Source organism: Schistocerca nitens, chromosome 6, assembly GCF_023898315.1.
Source record: "Schistocerca nitens isolate TAMUIC-IGC-003100 chromosome 6, iqSchNite1.1, whole genome shotgun sequence".
Lineage (NCBI taxonomy): Eukaryota > Metazoa > Arthropoda > Insecta > Orthoptera > Acrididae > Schistocerca > Schistocerca nitens.
Genome location: NC_064619.1, coordinates 539,823,700 through 539,848,025, shown reverse-complemented (window position 1 = coordinate 539,848,025; position 24,326 = coordinate 539,823,700). Strand labels below are relative to the sequence as shown.

The 24,326-nt window shown below is 39.8% G+C and overlaps 1 protein-coding gene across 2 annotated transcripts in view; it reads right to left on the bottom strand.

The window, feature by feature from the left end:
* Window positions 1-12,497: 12,497 nt before the first annotated feature.
* LOC126262826 (WD repeat-containing protein 89) overlaps window positions 12,498-24,326 on the bottom strand; it is a 265,014-nt gene continuing 253,185 nt past the window's right edge. Inside the window, exon 11 of one of the 2 annotated variants that reach the window (XM_049959676.1) lies at window positions 12,498-12,697. In XM_049959676.1, coding sequence (XP_049815633.1) covers window positions 12,647-12,697 — 51 coding nt within the window. In that variant the 3' untranslated portion in view covers window positions 12,498-12,646. The remainder of the gene's footprint in view (window positions 12,698-24,326) is intronic. The other variant, XM_049959675.1, reaches the window with a different exon arrangement.

Here is a 24,326-nt window from a genome sequence, read left to right as displayed (position 1 = left end):
ATCAGTATTAACAACATATGAGATACAGCTGAAATCACTAAAATTGAACAAAGCTCCAGGGTCCAATAGAACCACACTCCATACAGTACTGATATCTTGAGTTAACCCCTCCATATCATCTAATATCTTTTACATCCATCTGGTACAGAATCTTGGAACATATTCTGAGCTGAGAGATAATGAGATATCTCAAACAGAATGATCCCCTACTTAACATGGATTACAAAAACACTGGTCATGCAAAATCCAACGTACACTTTTCTCACATGACACGCTGAAAGTTATGGGTCAAGGCAGTAATGTAGATGCAGTATTTCTTGAGTTCCAAAAAGGATTTGTCTCTGTACAATGCAAACACTAATTAATAGCAGTAAGGCAGTATGGGGTGTGAAGTGAATGTTGAGGATTTCTTTAAAAGGAGGGTGCAGTATAATACCTTGTATAGGAAGTTATTGACAGAAATCAAACAATGGAAAATCCAGGATGGAACGTAACAATATTAAGGAAGGAAAATTGCTACTCACCATATAACGGAGATGCTGAGTCGCGACTTTCCTTCTGTAGTTAAGTTATTGACAGATGTAGATGTAATTTCAGAAGTAACACAGGAAAGTGTGATGGGTCCTTTGATGTTCACATTGTATATTAAAGACCATGCAGACAATGTTAATAGTGGAACTTCCTGGCAGATTAAAACTGTGTGCCGGACCAAGACTTGAACTCGGGACGTTTGCCTTTCGCAGGCAAGTGCTCTACCATCTGAGCAACCCAAGCATGATGAAGGTAGGGGATGAGATACTGGCAGAATTTAAGCTGTGAGGACGCGTCATGAGTCATGCTTGGGTAGCTCAGTTGGTAGAGCACTTGCCCACGAAAGGCAAACGTCCCGAGTTCAAGTCTTGGTCCGGCACACAGTTTAATCTGCCAGAAAGTTTCATATCAGCACACACTCTGCTGCAGAGTGAAAATCTCATTCTGGAATCTTAATAGTAACATCTGACAGTTTGCAGATTATGTAGTGTTCTATAATGATGTACAGATATTCTGCACAAATATTCAGTCAGATCTTCATTGGATTTCAAACTGCCAATTTGCTGTAAATATTCAGACAGGCAAAAAAATTAATAATAATAAAATTCAAGAAAAACCTATGTACATCGCAAAATGAAAGAACATAGTATCATGCTCCTATGGTAGTAATTAGTCACAATTGTTATCAGTCACCTTATACAAATACCTGCAGGTGCTGTAATTAGCCTAATCTTGTCTTCACTATCCCTATGGGAGAGATGCATGTAGGAATGAAGACTTTGCCATGCCAAAGATGCTGAAAATGTTAATTTCATACTAGGTTTTGGTGGGTGAACCAGAGAAAAAAACAATTATACCTGTACATGGTAATTCCGATGGTTTACCTGTGGTATGTATGTTACTTAAAGGGTTAATAAAATTAACTGTTTATGGTGATATGACAGTATAGAAGCAGCAAATTTATTTCATTGTTTTAGGTCTATCTACCATGCCCAGTTACTGCACCATGATCAGTTACTGCAGTCAGTTGTTTCAATAAGGTGAGAAGGATGATGCCTAGAAAGGAAAGTCAGTCTGGAGGCTAAAAGAGAACAAACTGATTTACAGATGGGGCAGTGATTTAGCGTGCCAGTTCATGGGAGGTCTCAGCAGGATACCCCTTTGGGCTGATTCAGCCAGTATCTGCATGAAAGAGAGGGATCCAATAAGTGAGAACAGTGCTGTGTGCAAATCATTTCTCATGCTTTCCTTATTGTAATGAGTTAAGAAAATTTGTGGCAGTCTACAATAAGCAACAACTGACACTTTTTTTTTATCTGCAGGGGACACTACAAGCATCTTATCTGTCTAAAGTGGGGTACAAAAAAGGGAAAGTTTAGTTGTAGCTAAAGAATTAACTTCTTAAAAGCTAAAAGTTTTTGTCGAATGTATCACCGTCTGGTGGAAGACAGCAGGAGGTCTATATTGTGGGGAGATACCTTCCACAGCCACACTGAAACTGACAAAAATTGGAAAGAGCATTACATTTTGTGGTAAATCTTTTCCCTTGTGCATTGTAGGATATTTACAGCAGTTATTAAATCATCGCTCTCCCTAAGGGAAAAGAAGCATTAGTTCCAACTCACACCAAGATGGCATTCTTCACCAATATATGTCCAACTCATACACCGAGATTCCACAGGAGGGGGTTACAATGGCTTGCTACTCCATATCCAGTGATTTTAGTATCAGCTGTCTGTTTTGCTCACAAGTCTGTGCAAGGTATTCAAGGACACAATAGTTCACTAATAACTACTTCCTAAGATAGTTCATAGGTTTGTTCATTTTCTAGTACACTATGCAGCTTGGTGTCCACATGAACAAGATGGTGGTGCATTCTGAAATTCAGATTCCAAACAGTTGAAGAAAAATTCTGGATTAATGTAGGTAGCCAATTGTAGAACTGGACTTTTAAAGGGCTAGTGAACCCAGTAGTGCTTTGTAATTGCTAATGCATGTCATAATTGGTTGTAAGTCCGAATCTCCTTCTCCACCCTCTTAGTGTCTATTTCATAACTCTACTCTTTTACTCTTTGTCCCCCCCCCCCCTCCATCTCTCATCTTCAGTTTTGTATTGTTATTGGAAACACAACCTTGCTTAGGCATTGAAGATGCTTAAAATGAATGGGTATATTGGTTGGCATTATTGGTATATGGGGTACCACAGAGGACCTCCCCATGTGCTGCATCTGTGATGATAATAGCTTCAGTGACTGCATTTAGTGTAGGTTTAATCTGCAAATAGTAAAGATTACCAAGTTTTGGATGATTCATATTCTGTAGTAGTAATTGAACCATATGCCCATAAGTCATAAATACAACTTTCCTGTTTTCAGTTAAAGCAAAGCTGCACAATGCTGTGTATACAATTTTTCTTTATAATTTTATATAAAAGAGAGAATGTATGAATGTATATGCAAGAAACAATTTGTCTAATGGTTTAAATAACATAAATTTGCATAGAGAGAGAGAGAGAGAGAGAGAGCGAGAGGGGGGGGGAGTGGGAACCACCACACAGTTTCACTGCACAGCACTTTTTCCTCATAGTCAGTTTCAACAGAAAAACTGCATATTGTTATTAAATATGTCTGTCGATGTTTGTTAAAGCATCGAGTAAAAATTTTAAGTAAGTTGGTCAACAACTTTTAAGAATTTTGGAAACAATGTTAAACAGCCGTTCATCTTTATCTATATTTTACTCGTACATACGTAGTGTACATCTGCCCAAATGATTATTAGAGTAATGTGTAAAAATTTGAAGTAAATAGGACAACAATTTGTGAAAAGAACCTTTACTATATATATTTATGTTTTATACACTGACAGAAAAAGAAAATCTCATTCCCAGGAAGGAGATGTGCAACATAAATAAAAGTTGGTAGGCACAATTTCTACACCTGAAAGATGATGTCTATTCAACTTTTGAACAAGTCGCATAAGCATAGCGCTAGTAGGGCCACTTGATGATGCGAATCAGGTTTGCTTTAAATACCTACTTTAACATTTGAGAGCATTAGTTACCTTTGAGATTTGTCACGATGAGCTGAGGTTAGTTGAGAATGGTTTTACGGTGACGAAACTGGTATTATCAACACCAAACTGAATTTGAATGAGGTGTAATGGATGTTCCTTCCCTGATATTGCAGAAAGGCTTGAGGAATATAGTCATAGTATGTGGACTGCTGGCAGCGGTGGTCATGAGAATGTTCGGTTGCAAGATGATCTTGCACCAGACAACAATGTGGCACGACCAACAGGAAGACCATCTTCAGTGTATGACTCTGGTGCAACATACTACATCAGCAGCAGCAATAATTTTAGCAGCAATTGGCATCACACTGACGTAACAAACTGTTACAAATCTGTTACTTCCAGGATGCTCCAAGCCAGACATCCTGTAGCATTCATACCACTGACCCCAATCACTGTCATTTGCAACTTCAGTGGTGTCAAACAAGAGCTCTCTGGAGGGTAGTGTGGAGGTCTGTTGTGTTTCCTAGTGAAAGCTGGTTCTGCCACTGTGTCAATGATAGCTGTGTGGTGGTCAGAAGGAAGCCAGCTCAGGGTCTGCAATGAACCAGCCTTCGTGCTAGATGCACTGGACCTTTACTTGGAGTTAGGGGCTGGGGTGGAATTTCATATGACAGGAGGGGCACTCTTGTGGTTATCCTACACACTGACTGCATATTTGTATGAGAGCTTGATGAATCGACTCATTGTGCTGCCTCTCATGAAAAGCATTCCAGGGGGTGTTTTCCAATAGGACAACACTCGCCCACATACCACAGTTGTAATCCTACATGCTCTACAGTTGAGTGTCGACATGTTACCTTAGCCCGCTTCATCACCAGATGTCTCTCATCGAGCACATACGGGACATCATCGGATGACAACTCCAGTGTCATCCACAAACAGCATTAACCATACATGTACTGACCGACCAAGTGCAACAGGCATTGAATTCCATCCCACAAACACAATGCATGCATATTTGCATTCAACAGTCTGGCAGATACACTGGTTATTAATGTACCAGCATTTCACATTTGCAATGGCTTATCTCGCACTTACTTTAACCTGTGATCTCACAATGTTAATCATTTAATATGTTACCTAGACAAGTGTATTCCCAAAATTTCATTAGCCAACATTAATAATTGTTTGATGTCATAATTTTTTTCTATGTTTATTAGAGCATCTGTAAAAATTTGAAGTAAAATGATCAAGAACTTTTGAGATTTTTGGTAACCATGTTTTGGCTTTATATAGTGCAGTCTGTCTATAAACTCATGAGTGAGTGAGCTCTGTCTACCCAGCTATGTCATAAGGTGCTTCTACAAGCTGTGTCACACCGGCCCTTTGGCTGCACAAGTGCTTTAAATCTGTGGCAACACTGTGTGCAGTTACATAAGGGCATCGTTGTTTATTTATAGATAAATGCAGAAGACAACTGCCTTCTCCTGAAACACGACGTAGAGTAAATTATATTAACCCCTGAATGGCAGTCATAGATCAAGATTCATTTATCTATTACAAATATAGAGCCAAATACCCATTCATCTGAATGCATGTTTGTCTACTGTCGCCCCCTAAAATGATGGACTCATTCCTATAGTATTTCTAACACAATATAATGTAATTATTTTTCAGAATTTAAGACTTATTCTTGCTTTGTGTTTGTGTTGAGAGGTAGAACTTTTCTTTGATTGGGTTCATTGAAACTTGACGTGAGGAGTGTTCTAAAGGTGACAGGATTTTGTAATTTTGCATGCTGTAATAGTGTATTTTGCAGAACTTTTTTTGTTATTGTGTTGGGAAATATGTCTGAAAAGTATCTGTAGTAGGTTAGTCATGTTGGATATTTACTCTCTTGTCAGCTGTTTAGGTTACAGGTGTTTTGATAGTATTGTAGATTATTCATTTTGCATAAAAATGGATCAGAGAATTTGTATTACACTTTGTTATAAAAACAGAATAAAGTGCATCAAAGTTTTAGAAATGTTAACTATTACTTTCTGTGAATCTGCTATGAGTAAAACAGTGTTTACAAGTGGTATAAGCATTTAAAACAGGGATTAACAACTGGCCGGTTTTGAGCGCGAGTACTCGCGTCTGCTCAGGCAAGTGCTCGCGAGCAGGTGCAAGGTCGCGGAGTAGGGAGGGAGGGGAAATGCGCGCGCACGTTCGAATAGGGCCGCAGCGTGCCTATTGAATTCGCGCCAACTGTGTAACGTTTAAAGTACTACGATCAGCTGTTACAGTCACTACGCTGGTTAAGAATCATGTCAAGTCGCCGTTGTGTAACCCCCAACCATGCTTTCGCAGTTCAACCCCCATTGGGAGGAATTGTATCTGTTTACAGAAAAAGATGGTGTTGCAAAACATTAAGTATGTCACAAAACGCTGGATTCTTTTAGGAAATTTAATTTGCAGCGACATTATATGTCGTACCACACGAAAGACTACGGAAGTGGAAAATGTGATGGACCAGATCGTGCACAGGAAGTTATTAAACTTAAAAGGAAGCTATCCGAAGAAGATCTGGACGACGAAGAGAAATCAACTGAGGCAGCTCTCAGTTACAAAATTGCTTTGCTTTTAGCAAAATCCCTGCGCCCCTTCACTGATGGCGATTTAATAAAAGAATGTTTGGTAGTTGCAGCGGAACATTTGTGTCCATTTCAAGTTGAACAGTTTCAGATTGTGACATTATCTAACATGACCATTATGCGTCGCATACAGGACATGGCAGACGACGTCCAGAGCCAACTTCGAAATATCTGTAAAGATTTTATGGCGTATTCTCTAGCTCTGGACGAAGGTGTTGATATCACTGTAACAGTGCAGCTTGCCATATTTATTAGAGGTGAGGGAGGAGCTCCTCGATGTAGTAGCCATGAAGAACACTACAACCGGAGGTGATATTTTAAGTAGTGTTGAAAATATAGGATTGTCGTGAAATTCTTTAGTTTCAGTGTCTACAGACGGTGCACCAGCGATGACAGGGAAAAAAAATCGGGTTTCGTTGCGCTGTTGAAGGAGAAAATGCAAAAACTGAGCGGCGTTCACTGTGTGATCCACCAGGAAAACTTATGTGCAAAGAGCATCACTCTAAAAAATGTGCTGTGTGTTGTTGTTCGTACAACCAATTATGTAAAGAAGCATGGGCTACAACAGGCAATTTAAAAGCTTTCTTCAGTATGTAGAAAGCCAGTATGGTGGCCTGCCTTATTACAGCGAGGTCCGCTGGCTTAGTCGTGGCGAATTATTAAATCGATTTTTTTGCCTACTACATGAGATAAATACGTTCATGGAAATAAATAATATGTGTGTTCCTGAATTGAAAGAGCCTTCATGGAAATGTGATCTCGCATTCTTAGCAGATTTAACTAGCCATCTGAATGCTTTGAACATTTCACTACAAGGTAAAGATCTGCTAATTACTCATTTCATAGATCGAATACGAGCTTTTAAAATGAAATTGACACTTTGGGTGGATATGCTTTTGTCAACAGTGACAAAAATAGCATCTTCTGTTACCATAAGCCTATCCTTTCAATATACATAAAAATAGCATCTTCTGTTACCATAAGCCTATCATTTCAATATACATTTACATTAATCCCAGAAATCTTACTGTTGTCAAGGTAGAGTTTGGGCTGCTTTTACCAAGTACACTGGTAACTTTCACATGATGTATCACTGCCAAGTAACATAGCTCAATAAAACTTGGACCATACGTTGAAAGAACTGCTACAGTATAGTACAGAAGGTAGCTTAAATAAAGACACAATGAAAGGAAGAGATGTGATTTTTCTATCCTACTATGCATCGGTAGAAACAGCTTATGACTGCTCTCATTGGTACTAATAAGGAGACGGATGGAATGAAAAAACACAGTTCTGGTGATAACTGACAGCAGATATCACAAGATGAATTAATAACCAACACAAATCCAGAGCATAGCCCAGTCATCCAAGCTTATACCACAATGCAGGGAAAAGTACAAATTACAAATGGCATGTGCATAAAGCTTCAGTGACTAGCAATAAACTGGCTGCAGTCGCCAGAATGCTGTGTATTGATAAAAACTCATCAGAGGTTGGTGCCAACTCACATGGTTGCTGCAGCTGTTGCCTGCAGCCCGGGTATCTCCTACGTGTTCTCTCTATCAATGCCTGGGCTGGGTGGCAAATTCAAATCACCCTCGGATACTAAAGTGACACTTTTATTCATAGACTATATTTATAATAAACCAATTTATAATGGTCCTCTGGACATCAAAAAGATAGGGCACAGTTCTTAATAGGATGTGTGATCACCACAGACAGCGATGCATGCTCTGTGTGCTCCCATTCTGATCACAAGGTTGGTAAGGAGTTCTTGTGATAGGGCATTCCATTCCTCCGCCAGTGTGGTTGATTACTGTTGGATGGTGATGGTGCGTGTGGATTTGCAGCAATACATTTCCCCAATGCATCCCACCAGCAATACGTCTCCCCAATGCATCCCTCTTGTGCTCAATAGGATTTAAGTCTGGGGAACAGGCAGGCCAGTATATCTGCCAAACATCCTCTTGTTACAAGAACTACCCCACCTGTGCAGTTCGATTCAGTCATGCACTGTCATCCATAAAAACGAAGTCAGGGTCCGAATGCTCTCCTGAAAAGATTTGTATAGGGGAGGTGTACAGTATCACGATAATGTTCACTGGTGAGTGTACAGTGTTCAAAGATCTGGAAGCCAGTGTGCCCATGCAGCATTATGCCTAACCACATCATACCACCTGGATCACCAAAACAATCATGTTCTACAATGTTCTTGGGTGTGTTACACATTTCCACCTATCACCATACATAAGTTACTAATGCAAAAATAAGTTATTTAAATTTCCTATCAACTTGGGTGTATCATCAATCAAGGTTAAAAATGATACTTCAAACAAGGTTTACAGGGTCAGAAATGTTACAGGCTGCCATGTCATCTTCTGCCAATGGCACACTGGAAGTAGTATGGAATGGAGGAGAGCATGTGGTTAGCATACCATTGTCTCAACCACTGTTAGCATTCCTAGCCCGTAGCATCATTGGATGTGGTATGGAGTGGAGGGGTATGGGGTCATCATACCACCCTACCAAACATTGTTAGCTTTCCTGTCTTGGGACCTCCACTTCCACTTCTCTGAGAAGTATCTCAACTGGTTTATGAGGCTAAGTGTGCTCTGTTCCAGTATTCCCTGGCAGTAATGAGATTCAAAACATGGCCCTCTGCATGGGAGTCACATACACTGAATGGTGAGATAGAGGTGGACATAAGGAATATCACAGAAAACTGGCCAGACAGAAATTTGAGACTCCTCGTGATGATTCAGAGCCGAGAGTGTTAACCACAGCTGCAGATGTGTGTGCATGGGCTTTTGAAGTGAACATTTTCAGATTTTATCCCCTGTTGACTTTAAGTAGAAATTTTTCTCTCTATAAAAAATATTTAGCTATTTGAAGTTAACTTTTATCACCCTTCAAAAAGTAATGTATCAGTACAGGCCAAAGTTCTATTTAAAAGTCAGATATTTTTCAGTTCAAACTGAATATTTACAGAAATGTAGTACTGCAAGCCATTACACATCTGCAATATAATAAATAACTTGGGACAAATACAGAGTTATTCTTAAGTACTTCCAGGGTCTCAGAAGATGACTGTGCAAAAGCTAAGAGACATACAGAAAAATGACACATAGCTGTGGATAGAGCATCTCTCCACGTTTCGATCTGTAATACACAACATGGCATAGTTACAGAATGCACCACTAAGGGGCAGCCATGTCAAAACATGGCATTTAATGGAGCAATGTGTGGCTTCTGTGTCCGTGAATTTGCTAAACGTGAGTTAATTGTGGCAGTTTAGTGATGATTTCATACAGAATATCACGTGAAAGCTGCAGCAGCATACTAAACAATCCATGGGTGATACAACACATTCTACATAAAAGTTGTTCACAGAGTTCTAGCCACATCAGACTCGTATCAGCCTCAAACTTTTGATAGTTTCCTTGGTCACCACTGCCAGGAGATTTCAGCAGGCATTTTGGTACTCTATGTAATTGGCCAAAATATGCCTTAGAGACATCACAGATCTTCCTTATGCAACCAAAAATTAGGTCAATGTCTATGACTAAAGAACATGGTAGGATACTGACTTTGTTAGATGGTGAATGACTCAACTTATTTCTGTGTTGTCTTTCATCTTGATGCAACAGTCTGCATGCACCATTAAGGATATAGCCACTGTCCCAGTTAAAGTTACTACACAATCTGATCTCCATGGTTTCTTTGATACAAAAGCCCTATACATGGATGCATGGGATATTATTTCTGTTTCATCAGACTTGTATGTATTTTTGTTCATAAGGCTGTGTTTTGCAATATCAGATTTGTCGAAATTACAATATTTAATGTGGCATTGCTGCCCTGAGCAGCATTCTGAAAACATTCTTATTGACTGACCAGCACAACTGCTATCACATTCACAAGGTATTTTATAAATTCCATGAACACCAAGGCAAAGGTGTCTTTTATGGTGTGCAGCAACACTCATAATTTTCTTGAGTGGGCAGAAAATTAATTGAATAAGGTGTCTACCACGGACTCAGAATCAAACCTGAAATGAAAAAACTCTATGAAGCACTTATTCAAGAATGTTGTAACAGAAAACTACATTGTCACATTCCATGAGACTAGCTGCCTCTGTGGTGCAGGGGGGGGGGGGGGGGCAGCTGAAACCATCAGCGCAGGAAAGATGGACCATGTGAGTGAATTACTCGTCAAGAGCTTCAAGAAATCAATGGGAGCTGTGAACTGCAGACCCTGCTGCAAACCGTCTGGCACATTCTACACAAACATGCATGTTGCACCACAGCAGCTGCAATGGTTGCATGCACTTACTACTCGGGACAATGAACTTCATTCTGACTTTTGCAGTGACTTTCAGCAGCTACTGGTTGACAGATGGTTTTTCACAGGAGTTGTTTTTCAGTGATGAAGTAAGTTTCATGTGTCTGGAAAGGCGAATTGTCACGACGTGCATATTTGGGACACAGAAAATCCACATTAGATTGTGGAACAAATTTGTGATTCACTTGAAATTAATGCCTTTTGTACCATATCCTGTTCAAAATTTATGGAGCCTTTTTCTTTGTGGAGAAAACTGTGACAGGTTTTGTGTACCCGGACTTGGTACAGCAGTGGCTTGTGCCACAATTATGGCAAGACAATGAGGACTTCTTTTTGCATTGCAACAAGGTGGTACTCAAGCATATTTGCTTTCACACATTCATGATTACCTCAGTGCCCAACAGCCTTGGTGTTGAACAGAAAATCTACATCTATGTGATTACTCTGCTATTCACAATAAAGTGCCTGGCAGAGGGTTCAATGAACCACCTTCAAGCTGAGTCTCTACCATTCCACTCTCGAACGACATGCGGGAAAAATGAGTACTTAAATTTTTCTGTGTGAGCCCTGATTTCCCTTATTTTATCATGATGGTCATATCTCCCTATGTAGGTGGGTGCCAACCAGAATGTTTTTGCAATCGTAGGAGAAAACTGGTGACTGAAATTTCGTGAGAAGATCCCGTCACAACGAAAAACACCTTTGTTTTAATGATTGCCACTCAAATTCACATATCATGTCTATGGCACTATCTCCCCTATTTCACAATAGTACAAAACAAGGCGCCCTTCTCTTTGTGACTCTTCTCTTCTTCAGTTGCCCCCTGAGTTAAGTACATGTGATTTCTTCTTATGTGGTTATGGCACCACATGTTCCAGCATCCACTGCCATTTAATATGAAAGAGTTGTGAGGAATAAGAATTAATGGTCACTGATATTGATTGTGATGTGTTGGTATGTGTACGGCAGGAGTCTATCATATTGACATCTGCTGCATCCCAAACAGTGCCCATATTGAGCAACTGTGAGTGAGTTTAAAACTTTCAGAGTTGCTCTGTCTACTGATACTAACATATTTTCTGTATGTCTTGTAGTCTTCATACAGTCATCTTCTGAAACCTCGCAGATACTTAATAACTCTGTACTTCTTGTGTGTTGTTTTAAAATGTTTAGATTTTAAACTACCCCCCCCCCCCTTTCCGCTTTTTTCAAAAGATGATATTTTCCACTGTAGTCATCTTCTATAGTTCATAATCAACTCTTCAACAATTACCAGCAGTTTTACTCGTATCAGAGTACTACTGAGTCATAGTAATAGGTAATGTGAGGAAGTATACATGGTGTCCCAAAAAAAACACCGACAAGCTTTAGGGACAGGTTCCTTACATCAAACCAAGAGAAAAATAAATGCTAAACATAGGCTTTAAAATGCATACCTTGAGAGCCATGAACACTTCTCCATTTTCAATACTACGAAATACATCTTTTGTGTTTCACACTCTTTGCTTTCCATATTTTTGGAGGAGATAGTATAGACCAAAACAGAAAAAAAGTGTGTGGTTAACTTGGGCTCTAAAAGGCATACCTTAAGAGCTACAATCGCTTGTTCAGTAGAAAGAGATGTGTTTCACACTTGAGAAGATGAACAAGTGCTCACTGGCTCTTAAAGTATGCATTTTAGACTCAATGTTGACTGGCCTTTTTTTTATTGATTTGGTTCATACTATCTCCTCCCAAGATATGCAAAGCAAAGTCCTTGCAGTAAAAGAGATGTTTCACAGTATCGAAGATGAACAAGTGCTCGTAGGCCTTATGCCACAAAAGAGCCATATTTACAAGACACATTTTTTCTTGTTTTAGTGTAAGTAACCAATCCCTATGTTGGCATTTTTTGGGACACCTTGTATAAGTACCAAATAAAAACAGATTTAATTTACTGATGACACAGACATTGTATTTTAGTCAATAAATACATATTTATAATTCAATTACATAATCTTTACATCTTGCATAAAATTATAAACTGTCAAGCAGAGCTGTTTTTGTCATGATTTGACAGCTAGGATTAAACAAATAAAAACAGTCTTTTTTTTTAAATATATTAAATTGCTTTTCTTTCAGGCATTCTACTCACGTTGATATGGCTTTGACTTGCTCTTGTGTTTCATTTTAAAATGCTGAAAAAAGATAAAACATTATCATTTGAAAAAGAAACTTCTTACAGGCAGAAACATACATCTAAAATTCCACAGCAACTCACAATAAAGCTCCAATAGCAGTATTGCAATGGCCACTTTCATAAATGTTACTACATATAATAAAAAAGGGCATTCATCTACACATCATCTTTACAGTGGTATTACACACATCATAATTACATAGTAGAGCTGGCAAAAGGATATCTCTGATAGCTGTGGAGACCTGGTGTGGCTGCTTTGCACATCTGCCACAACAAACAACATCGCAACTTTGTATATGTCTCTGTGAAAAAGCCTCAATGATGCTGCACCTCTATACAAGACTACTTTTTTCACGTAATAGATGGATACATGCATACAATATAAATACCAGTTTTGCAAGCAAATCAAAAGATTAAAGGATGAAAAAGATTAACTTACAAATGCAAAACTCAAAGACCTGCTGATCCATAGTAAATGAAATAAGAGACAATAAAACAAACCCAAAAAATAACATCAGCATACAGATATCTAATAACAATATTGTCACATACTTCATAGATATTGTAGAATCTGACTTTTGTACCACAGATTAAATACATGTTGCAAATCATCCTGAGGTCAACTCTGAACCTGATCAAGCTCTTGAAGTTCATTTCAAGGATATTTTGCAGCTCATCAGAGAAAGTAAAAGCAAAAAATCTGCAGACTGGGATGAAGTTTCTCTATTTTCACCTAAACAATGCACAACATAATCTAGCATATCCTTTTATGAATTTAATAGATAGTGTCTCAAAAGGAGTCTTCCCTGAAACATTAAAATTAGGCACTGTTAAATCTCTCTAGAAAAAAAACTGATAAACAACTAGCAGAAAATTAGTGACTGCTGACTTTAGCTTCTGTTTTTAGTAAGTTAACTGAAAAAATAATTCTGAAATACATATTGGAGCATTAAAATGTGCACAAATTCCTGGTAGATTTTCAGCAAGGTTTTAGGTGTGGTCACAGCAACATGACAGCAGCACACTACAATTTATGCTGAAAGTTCTCGACAAAAGTAAGGCAGGCGAGTAGCTGGAGTTTTCCTAGATCTATCAAAGGCTTTTGATAAGGTTGATCTTTAAGTGCTCCTGTCAAAATTGGCCAGAGGTGGCATCAGCGGAAAACTTTTACATCTTATTCCATCCTACTAAAAACAAAAAGAAAAAAAATCAGAAGACAGTGTACCTAAACCACATACAATAATGGGGAAACATTAAAATGTCACAAATCAGAGGTCAGGAATATCAAATTCGGTGTGCCTCAGGGATCAATAATTGCTCCCTTCCTTTTTATATGCTATTCAATGACTCTCCAAATACATTTAAAAATGATACTTACATTACAATGTATGCAGATGACACTTCAGGCCTTTATTGGGGAAATGAAATGTTAATTCTTGGCAGATTGATGATTTGCAAAATTGTGTTAATTATCAAGATAGTAATATATTATGAAAATCTGCAGTGAGTGTAAATTCTTAGGTGTATGAGTAGATAGCAATCTATTATGGACAACAAATTGGCAATATGTGTGACAGAGTAACATTTATGTTTAAAGAAGCATAGCCCCACATGTCAACACCCAAACAATGAGTATTATTTATTTCAATTTAATGCATCCCTTTCGTGCAAATGGTCTCGTATTATGGAGTGTAACTTCCAAAACTCATGTACACTGAGTATTTAAAATGCAGAAAAGAGCTTTGAGAATATTAGGCAAAAAAGATGCTAGAACCTCTCAAGGGATTGTTACAGATTTGAAAATTATGACTGACTATTCTATGTATATGTTTGAAACAACAGTACTAGCTATAGATGATGAGATATATAATTGTGGTAATGCAGAAATTCATGAACATAACACTAGACAAGTATAAAATTATCATATGGTAAACAGGAGACTGAAAAACCTGCAAACAGTCCATACACTCTAGGAGCAAAATATTTTCGTGCACTACCAAAGGAAATGAGGCTGTTAACTGGTGAAAATTCAAAAAACTTCTAAAATCATGGCTCACTGAGCAGTGCTACTATAGCCAACCACAGAAACTAAACTCTAATGTATTATTATGTAAAATAATTTAGTATTTATTATAAAATAAATTTAAATTGTATACTGTCGTATCTATTGTACTACCAACTGCTATGCATGTAAATTACATGTTCCGCACAAATAAATTAAAAACTACAACATTACCTGCAGCCCATTGCACTTCACAGTTCTGGCCACAGGGTTGCCAGCTGTCAGGGATCTCCTTTCACTAACTCGTCCTAACCGCCGTCTGCTTCACGTCTGCTGTGCAGCGAGCTACCTTAATTTGAGTATTAACTGTATTTTTCTTACTTGTCACTTCTTCTTCCGTGTGTTTTTGCTTTTAGGAAGCTTTAATTGTCGAGTGCTATTAATAGTGTTCCATAGATTTCGTGTTTGTTTTGAATAGTCAGAGAGAGTCCCTTTAGTCAGCCATAGTGCCAGTAGTGTCAGTGTCGTCCTAACCGCCGTCTGCTTCACGTCTGCTGTGCAGCGAGCTACCTTAATTTGAGTATTAACTGTATTTTCTTACTTGTCACTTCTTCTTCCATGTGTTTTTGCTTTCAGGAAGCTTTAATTGTCGAGTGCTATTAATAGTGTTCCATAGATTTCGTGTTTGTTTTGAATACAGTCAGAGAGAGTCCCTTTAGTCAACCATAGTGCCAGTAGTGCTAGTGTTTGTTTTCAATACAGTCCAGAGACAGGTAGTGCTATTTTCATTGCTTTCTACAAGAAGTGGCTAGCAATCACAGTTTAGTCAATAATCAGCCGCCTTTAGTGAATTAGCAGTCTAGTTAAAAGTTGATTAACTCTCTTCAGTAAATAGATTCCTTAGGATGGATAGGATGTGTGACTGCTGTGTACGGACGCAGGAAGAGCTGGCCACTGTTCGCGAACAGCTGAACGTGTTGATGGCCGCGGTCAGCCGTCTTCAGGCTGCTGCCTCGGAGTGTAGCGGCAGTGGGGAGTCTGGTGCGTCGCAAGGTACACCCTAGGTGTTACATGCTTCACCCACTGTCCCTGCTGTTGAGACATCTTCGCGGGTACCGGGCGCGGTTGGGCCACCCTCTCCCCAAGGGGAGTGGCGGGTTCAGCGGCGCACGAGGCGGAGGGTAAATGTGGAGGCTGGCCGTGTGGCATCGCCCGCTCTGCCTATGAGTGGACATGTGGCTGCTCCTTCAGCAAGGTCCGAGCAGGCACACAGGGGGAGGGGTTTATTAGTTATTGGGAGCTCCAACGTTAGGCGGGTGATGCAGCCCCTTACGGAAATAGCGGAAAGGTCGGGGAAGAAGGCCAGTGTTCACTCTGTCTGCTTGCTGGATGGTCTCATCCGAGATGTGGAGGAGGCCCTACCGGCGGCGATAGAGAGCACTGGGTGCACCCGACTGCAAATTGTTGCTCATGTCGGCACCAATGACTCCTGCCGCCTGGGTTCAGAGGTCATCCTCAGTTCGTACAGGCGGTTGGCGTAATTGGTGAAGGCGGTAAGCCTCGCTCGCGGGGTGGAATCAGAGCTAACTATTTGTAGTATCGTTCCCAGAACCGATCGCGGTCCTCTGGTTTGGAGCCGAGTGGAAGGCTTAAACCAGAGGCTCAGAAGATTCTGCGGAGATCTGGGGTGCAAATTTCTCGACCTCCGCTATCAGGTGGAGAAATGTAGGGTCCCCCTGAATAGGTCAGGCGTGAACTACACGCTGGAAGCGGCTACAAGAGTAGCGGAGTACGTGTGGAGTGCACATGGGGGTTTTTTAGGTTAGAGAATTCCCTCCCTAGGCCCGACAAGACGCCTCCTGAGACGCGACAAGGTAGAAGTAGGCAAAATGCAACAGGGAATAACAATATTAATGTGCTAATAGTAAACTGCAGGAGCATCTATAGAAAGGTCCCAGAACTGCTCTCATTAATAAACGGCCACAACGCCCATATAGTACTAGGGACAGAAAGTTGGCTGAAACCAGATGTAAACAGTAATGAAATTCTAGACTCAGATTGGAATGTATACCGCAGAGACAGGCTGGACAGTGAAGGGGGAGGCGTGTTTATAGCGATAAGAAGTGCAATAGTATCAAAGGAAATTGACGGAGATCCGAAATGTGAAATGATTTGGGTGAAGGTCACGGTTAAAGCAGGCTCAGACATGGTAATTGGATGTCTCTATAGGCCTCCTGGCTCAGCAGCTGTTGTGGCTGAGCACCTGAAGGATAATTTGGAAAATATTTCGAGTAGATTTCCCCACCATGTTATAGTTCTGGGTGGAGATTTTAATTTGCCGGATATAGACTGGGAGGCTCAAACGTTCATAACGGGTGGCAGGGACAAAGAATCCAGTGAAATTTTTTTAAGTGCTTTATCTGAAAACTACCTTGAGCAGTTAAACAGAGAACCGACTCGTGGCGATAACATATTAGACCTTCTGGTGACAAACAGACCCGAACTATTTGAAACAGTTAACGCAGAACAGGGAATCAGCGATCATAAAGCGGTTACGGCATCGATGATTTCAGCCGTAAATAAAAATATTTAAAAAGGTAGGAAGATTTTTCTGTTTAGCAAAAGTGACAAAAAGCAGATTACAGAGTACCTGATGGCTCAACACAAAAGTTTTGTCTCAAGTATAGATAGTGTTGAGGATCAGTGGACAAAGTTCAAAACCATCGTACAATATGCGTTAGATGAGTATGTGCCAAGCAAGATCATGAGAGATGGAAAAGAGCCACCGTGGTACAACAACCGAGTTAGAAAACTGCTGCGGAAGCAAAGGGAACTTCACAGCAAACATAAACATAGCGTAATCCTTGCAGACAAACAAAAATTACGCGAAGCGAAATGTAGTGTGTGGAGGGCTATGCGAGAGGTGTTCAATGACTTCGAAAGTAAAGTTCTATGTACTGACTTGGCAGAAAATCCTAAGAAATTCTGGTCTTATGTCAAAGCGGTAGGTGGATCAAAACAAAATGTCCAGACACTCTGTGACCAAAATGTTACTGAAACAGAGGATGACAGACTAAAGGCCGAAATACTAAATTTCTTTTTCCAAAGCTGTTTCACAGAGGAAGAGTGCACTGTAGTTCCTTCTCTAGATTGTCGCACAGATGACAAAATGGTAGATATCGAAATAGACAACAGAGGGATACAGAAACAATTGAAATCGCTCAAAAGAGGAAAGGCCGTTGGACCTGATGGGATACCAGTTCGATTTTACACAGAGTACGCGAAGGAACTTGCCCCCATTCTTGCAGCGGTGTACCGTAGGTCTCTAGAAGAGCGTAGCGTTCCAAAGGATTGGAAAAGGGCACAGGTCATCCCCGTTTTCAAGAAGGGACGTCGAACAGATGTGCAGAACTATAGACCTATATCTATAACGTCGATCAGTTGTAGAATTTTGGAACACGTATTATGTTAGAGTATAATGACTTTTCTGGAGACTAGAAATCTACTCTGTAGGAATCAGCATGGGTTTCGAAAAAGACGGTCGTGCGAAACCCAGCTCGCGCTATTCGTCCACGATACTCAGAGGGCCATTGACAAGGGTTCACAGGTAGATGCTGTGTTTCTTGACTTCCGCAAGGCGTTCGATACAGTTCCCCACAGTCGTTTAATGAACAAAGTAAGAGCATATGGACTATCAGACCAATTGTGTGATTGGATTGAAGAGTTCCTAGATAACAGAACACAGCATGTCATTCTCAATGGAGAGAAGTCTTCCGAAGTAAGAGTGATTTCAGGTGTGCAGCAGGGTAGTGTCATAGGACCGTTGCTATTCACAATATACATAAATGACCTTGTGGATGACATCGGAAGTTCACTGAGGCTTTTTGCAGATGGTGCTGTGGTGTATCGAGAGGTTGTAACAATGGAAAATTGTACTGAAATGCAGGAGGATCTGCAGCGAATTGACGCATGGTGCAGGGAATGGCAATTGAATCTCAATGTAGACAAGTGTAATGTGCTGCGAATACATAGAAAGATAGATCCCTTATCATTTAGCTACAAAATAGCAGGTCAGCAACTGGAAGCAGTTAATTCCATAAATTATCTGGGAGTACGCATTAGGAGTGATTTAAAATGGAATGATCATATAAAGTTGATCGTCGGTAAAGCAGATGCCAGACTGAGATTCATTGGAAGAATCCTAAGGAAATGCAATCCGAAAACAAAGGAAGTAGGTTACAGTACGCTTGTTTGCTCACTGCTTGAATACTGCTCAGCAGTGTGGGATCCGTGCCAGATAGGGTTGATAGAAGAGATAGAGAAGATCCAACGGAGAGCAGCGCGCTTCGTTACAGGATCATTTAGTAATCGCGAAAGCGTTACGGAGATGATAGATAAACTCCAGTGGAAGACTCTGCGGGAGAGACACTCAGTAGCTCGGTACGGGCTTTTGTTAAAGTTTTGAGAACATACTTTCACCGATGAGTCAAGCAGTATATTGCTCCCTCCTACGTATATCTCGCGAAGAGACCATGAGGATAAAATCAGAGAGATTAGAGCCCACACAGAAGCATACCGACAATCCTTCTTTCCACGAACGATACAAGACTGGAATAGAAGGGAGAACCGATAGAGGTACTCAGGGTACCCTCCGCTACACACCGTCAGGTGGCTTGCGGAGTATGGATGTAGATGTAGATGACACTGCTATCTTCTGAGACTTAGAACCACTCACAGCAAACATGAAAAATGTTCTAACCACAACTGATTTTACAGCATTAAGATGCAAAGCAATGCAAATAACTATGTGACTGGCTATTCTCTTGGATAACAGGTTTGCATCTCTTGGGTTCAAATGGCAAATGATCTACTTCAAGCAAAAAAAGTTTGAATTAATTTAAACCTTATACTTAGTGTCAGAAACTAACAAACAAAAGAGCCAGAAATCACAAAATTTAGGACGTATTTTTCAACATGTGTTGCCCACTAACTTGGCACAGTTACTCTTTGTGCTCAAACACTTCGGGCATCTGTCTAAAGCTATTTGCACTGAATAATAAAGATGAAGAAACAACTGAATTAGACATGGATGTGAGCAGGCAGTTGTCCTGAAATTGTTATTAGATGCATCCTTCCTAGCAGTCAAACTTGGATGTTTTTGTAAATTCATAACACTGCTATATAAGGACAATAGTAAAACAGAGTATGAACATCTTTTGCTGGGTACAAGCATATAGCCACATTCAGATTCCAATATTGTATAACTCTTTATGACAGAAGTAATTGAGATAGCAATAAACCTCCCACATGAATGTGAGACAGTACAGAAAAAAAAAATCTCCACTCAAAAACGTGTAACTACAGAGCTGGCTCTCAGTGTCCACAATGAATAATGTGTTAACTTCCTCTTCAAAGTCACTTAGTCTTACATATCCTGCTCCCTCCACAACAAAAAATTAAACTGGAATATTATAAAGGGCAGTCAAATAAAATGACACAGATTGAAAAAAGTAAGTAAACTGTTTTTTATTTCAAAAGTAATCACCATAATTGTTAATACATTTTTTCCCACTGCGGACAAGACAGTCAGTGTCTTCATGAAAAAATATTCTGTGGTTGCCTACAGAACCACGATTGAATCCAGGCGTGCACCTGTTTGACTGAAGCATATTCTCAGCCGCAAATGTCTCTTCAAAAATACAGAAATCACATGGGGAGAGATCGGGACTATATGGAGGATGTGCGATGTCTTCCCAGCAAACCTTCTACAGCGTAGCCGAAACAACCTTTGCAACATATGGGCCAATACAGCGCCTCTTGAAACACTGGACTCTTTTGTCCACCTTGGTTACAGAAAAACCCATCAACAATTTGCCCACATGCAAATGCACTCAAACTTGCAATGTACTGAGGGCACTGCACATGTGTTGTCTGTGTGAAAACAACAGTGCAATACATCAGTGTAGCCTGCAGACTTGACTAGCATCTGCATTTATGTTAAAGCATGCATTTCTTGCTGTGTTTCCATACATTTGTCCACTCCTGTAGCTATAATGTGCAAGGAGACATCAGCAACTATCCATGCACTACTACAGCACAAAAAAGTCTGCCCTTTTACCTCAAAAAGAAATTTGCATGAGTACAAAAGCTTGTAACCCGTTGTTGATTACAATAATTTATGGCCTATCTCGGGCAAGCTCATGGCACTTGAAATTGACGATGAATGCCTGAATACATTATATTTGTGATATCTGACATTTTAAAAAAAGGCAGAACAAAACAATTATCAGTGTCAGACACTTTTATTTTCTCCCATGACACATTTCAAGGGCTTACATCTTCATCTTCAGGTGGATCAGTGGATTATATTACATTTTTGTTTGTTGGGTGTGGCTAGTTGTCTGTTTTGAACATTATTTAGCTAAAATAAGAGAGAATTTGCATTTGTTATAGTAATGTGGCACTAGAATTATAAATTTTAAATAGTAATAAAGCTACTAACAAGATGTTCCAGCAGAAAGATCCCCGAGGTTCATTATAAATATACATTTTCATCATTAGATGACACACAAATACAAAACAACAACATAAGCAATCCAGGTGGGGTTACAGGAGTAGAATGGCGTCTCATAAGTCAAAGAGCATTACCAGCCTATATTGCAGATAAAATATACAGAATAACATACACTGAGGTGACAAAAGTTATCGAATAATGATATGCACATATACAGATGGCGGTAGTATTGCATACACATGGTATAAAATGGCGGTGCATTGTTGGAGCAGTCATTTGTACGCAGTTTGTTTATTCATTAGAAAACGTTTACAACATGATTATGGCTACACAACGGCAATTAACAGACTCTGAACACAGAATGGTAGTTGGAGTTGGACGCATGGGACATTCCATTTAGGAAACTGTTAGGGAATTCGATATTTCAAGTGTTGAATTTGCCAAGAATACCAAATTTCTGGCAATCCCTCATCATGGACAACGCAGTGCCCGACAGCTTTACTTAACGACCAAGAGCAGTTGCATTTGCGTAGAGTTGTCAGTGCTAACAGACAAGTAACACTACATGAAATAACCACAGAAATCAGTGTGGGATGTATGAGGAATGTACCCATTAGGACAGGTCTGCTTAATTTGGCGTTAATGGCCTATGACAAACAGGCGACAAATGCGAGTGCCTTTGCTAACAGCATGACATCGCCTACAGCGCTTCTCCTGAGCTTGTGACCCTAATGGTTGGACCTTACATGACTGGAAACTATGTAAGATGAGTCCAGCTTTCAGTTGGTAACAGCTGATGGTAGGATTTGAGTGTTTCCAGACCCCACAAAGCCATGGACCCAAGTTGTCAACAAGGCACCATGGAAGCTGGTCGTAATAGTGTGAGCAGTGTTTACATGTAATTGACTGGGTTCTCTGATCCAATTGAACTGATAACTGACTGGAAATGATTATGTTTGGCTACACAGAGACCATTTGCAGTCATTCACAGACTTCGTGTTCCCACAGCAATGCATCATGTTGCAGAGCCGCAATTGTTCACAATTGGTTTGAAGGATATTCTGGAGAATTTGAGTGGATGATTTGGCCACCCACACTACCCAACATGAATCCTAGTGAATATTTATGGGACATAATCGAGAGGTCAGTTTGTGCGCAAAATCCTGCACCAGCAACTGTTTCCCAATTATGGAAGAGTATAGAGGCACCATGGCTCAGTATTCTGCAGGGTACTTCCAATGGCTTGTTGAGCCCATGCTACATCAAGCTGCTGCTCTACACCAGGGAAAAGGAGGTCCGAAACGATATTAGGGAGGTATTCTATGACTCTTGCCACCTCAGTGTATATACCAGTGTCACAGCTTCACAACAATTTTGCTTAAAAATATCATTGTTGCAATAGACAAAAATCTATTTATTTGTTAATCTATCACTTTGTTGATTTGGGAGATGTTTTCACAATTTAGGTCACTAAAGAACAGATGACAATAAAAGCTGCCGTTTATCATCTAGCATGCTTGAGAAAGTTCCAAAAAGGTTCATTGCCACTGTCTCACATTTGATTTTGGGTGTTTTCCATTGTGGATCAACATTTCACATCCTCCTCGGGGGTTTAATTTGTGGCCTTTGTTTAGTTTGTGAAATATTATTAGCTTGTTATCTATGTCGTTGAAACTGTGTCCTGCACATGAATGTGAGTAGAATATGACATTTATTGTGTTTTACCTAAATGCACATACGTGTGCCTTAAACCTTGTTTGGAAACTTCATCTGGATTGACCAAAATATTGAACTGGGCACTCATTGCACTTTATCTTGTAGTTATTCGAGTTAAAAAATGTTCTCTGTTGTTTTTATGTTGTGTGGCAGCCTAATTTATTGCTGGTAGAAAAAGTGACTCTTAGGATGCACACAGAAAGAAAGTGGGTTTCCTGTACAGGTGAACCCAGTGTGAGGCGGCTCGAACCAGTGCAGAAAGTGGAACACTATGGCAGATGGGTGACAATGTCAACTGCCATGGTTTTGTTTGCCTTGTCAGCAGCCTGGAATGAATGAGACAGTCTTTGCCAACTTTCGGTGCACCAGTTGGTGATGCACTACGCTGATAAAATCGAGGCGTATGTCCTACAATCTTTCTCAAATGATTTTAAAGAAACTATATGATAAAAAAAATTTGATTTTTATCCATCATTTTTATACATCAGCTTCATGCTGAAATGCCAATCGTTTTCCTGATGGACACGCTTATATTTGCATTTACATAAGACGCTGCACGAAATTTTAAAAGTTTGTGGCTTTCTTTCCGTTGTTATACTTACATTATATGGTCTCAGTACATTAGCAGTTTTCCGCTAGAAGGCACAAAAAATTGGGAATGCACATTGTTCTGGTGTCAGTATGACTGCTGTTCTTATTTTTGTTTTCGTCTATTTGTTTCCTAACTTAATTATTTCAATTTCATTTTGAAGCATTTTATTGCTCAGTGGAATTCTGTATGCTGCATGTAACATGGATCTATATCCCACTAACTTGTGTGTATGGGTTGGCATTAAGATGCATCAATGTTTATATCTGTGGTAATACCATTTGTTTTCTGTAGATTCTAAGAATACATTCACTGTTTTTTCTAGTGGTGGTGAGGTCAAGAAAGTTTACTGAATTCTGACATTCACATTCACACGTGAACTGAATGTTCTTGTACATGTTGTTGAATACATTTTCGTGCTACCCTTGTACACACTAGCATTACATAGGCCACACAGAATGCCACTGAGCAACGAAATGCTTCAAACTGCAATTGGTGTAATTAAACAAATAGCAGATGTGAACTGTTTTCAACCTGCACTCATAGACAAGATCTCCAAGTCATGCATATGACCACATAAGTGTCTTTGCGGTTCTGTATGTGAATGTGTGTATGTCTGATAGAAAAAGGGCAAGGGCTTGAAAGTTACTGTGAATGTTGTTCCCTGTTACATGTTTCTGTGCTGCATGCATCAGTCAGCTATAGGTGAGTGGTTGCCTTTCCATTATTGTTATAGATCTCCAAGAAAGTTAGGAAATGAACAGATAGAAACAAAAATAAGAACAACCATCAGACATGCCAGGACA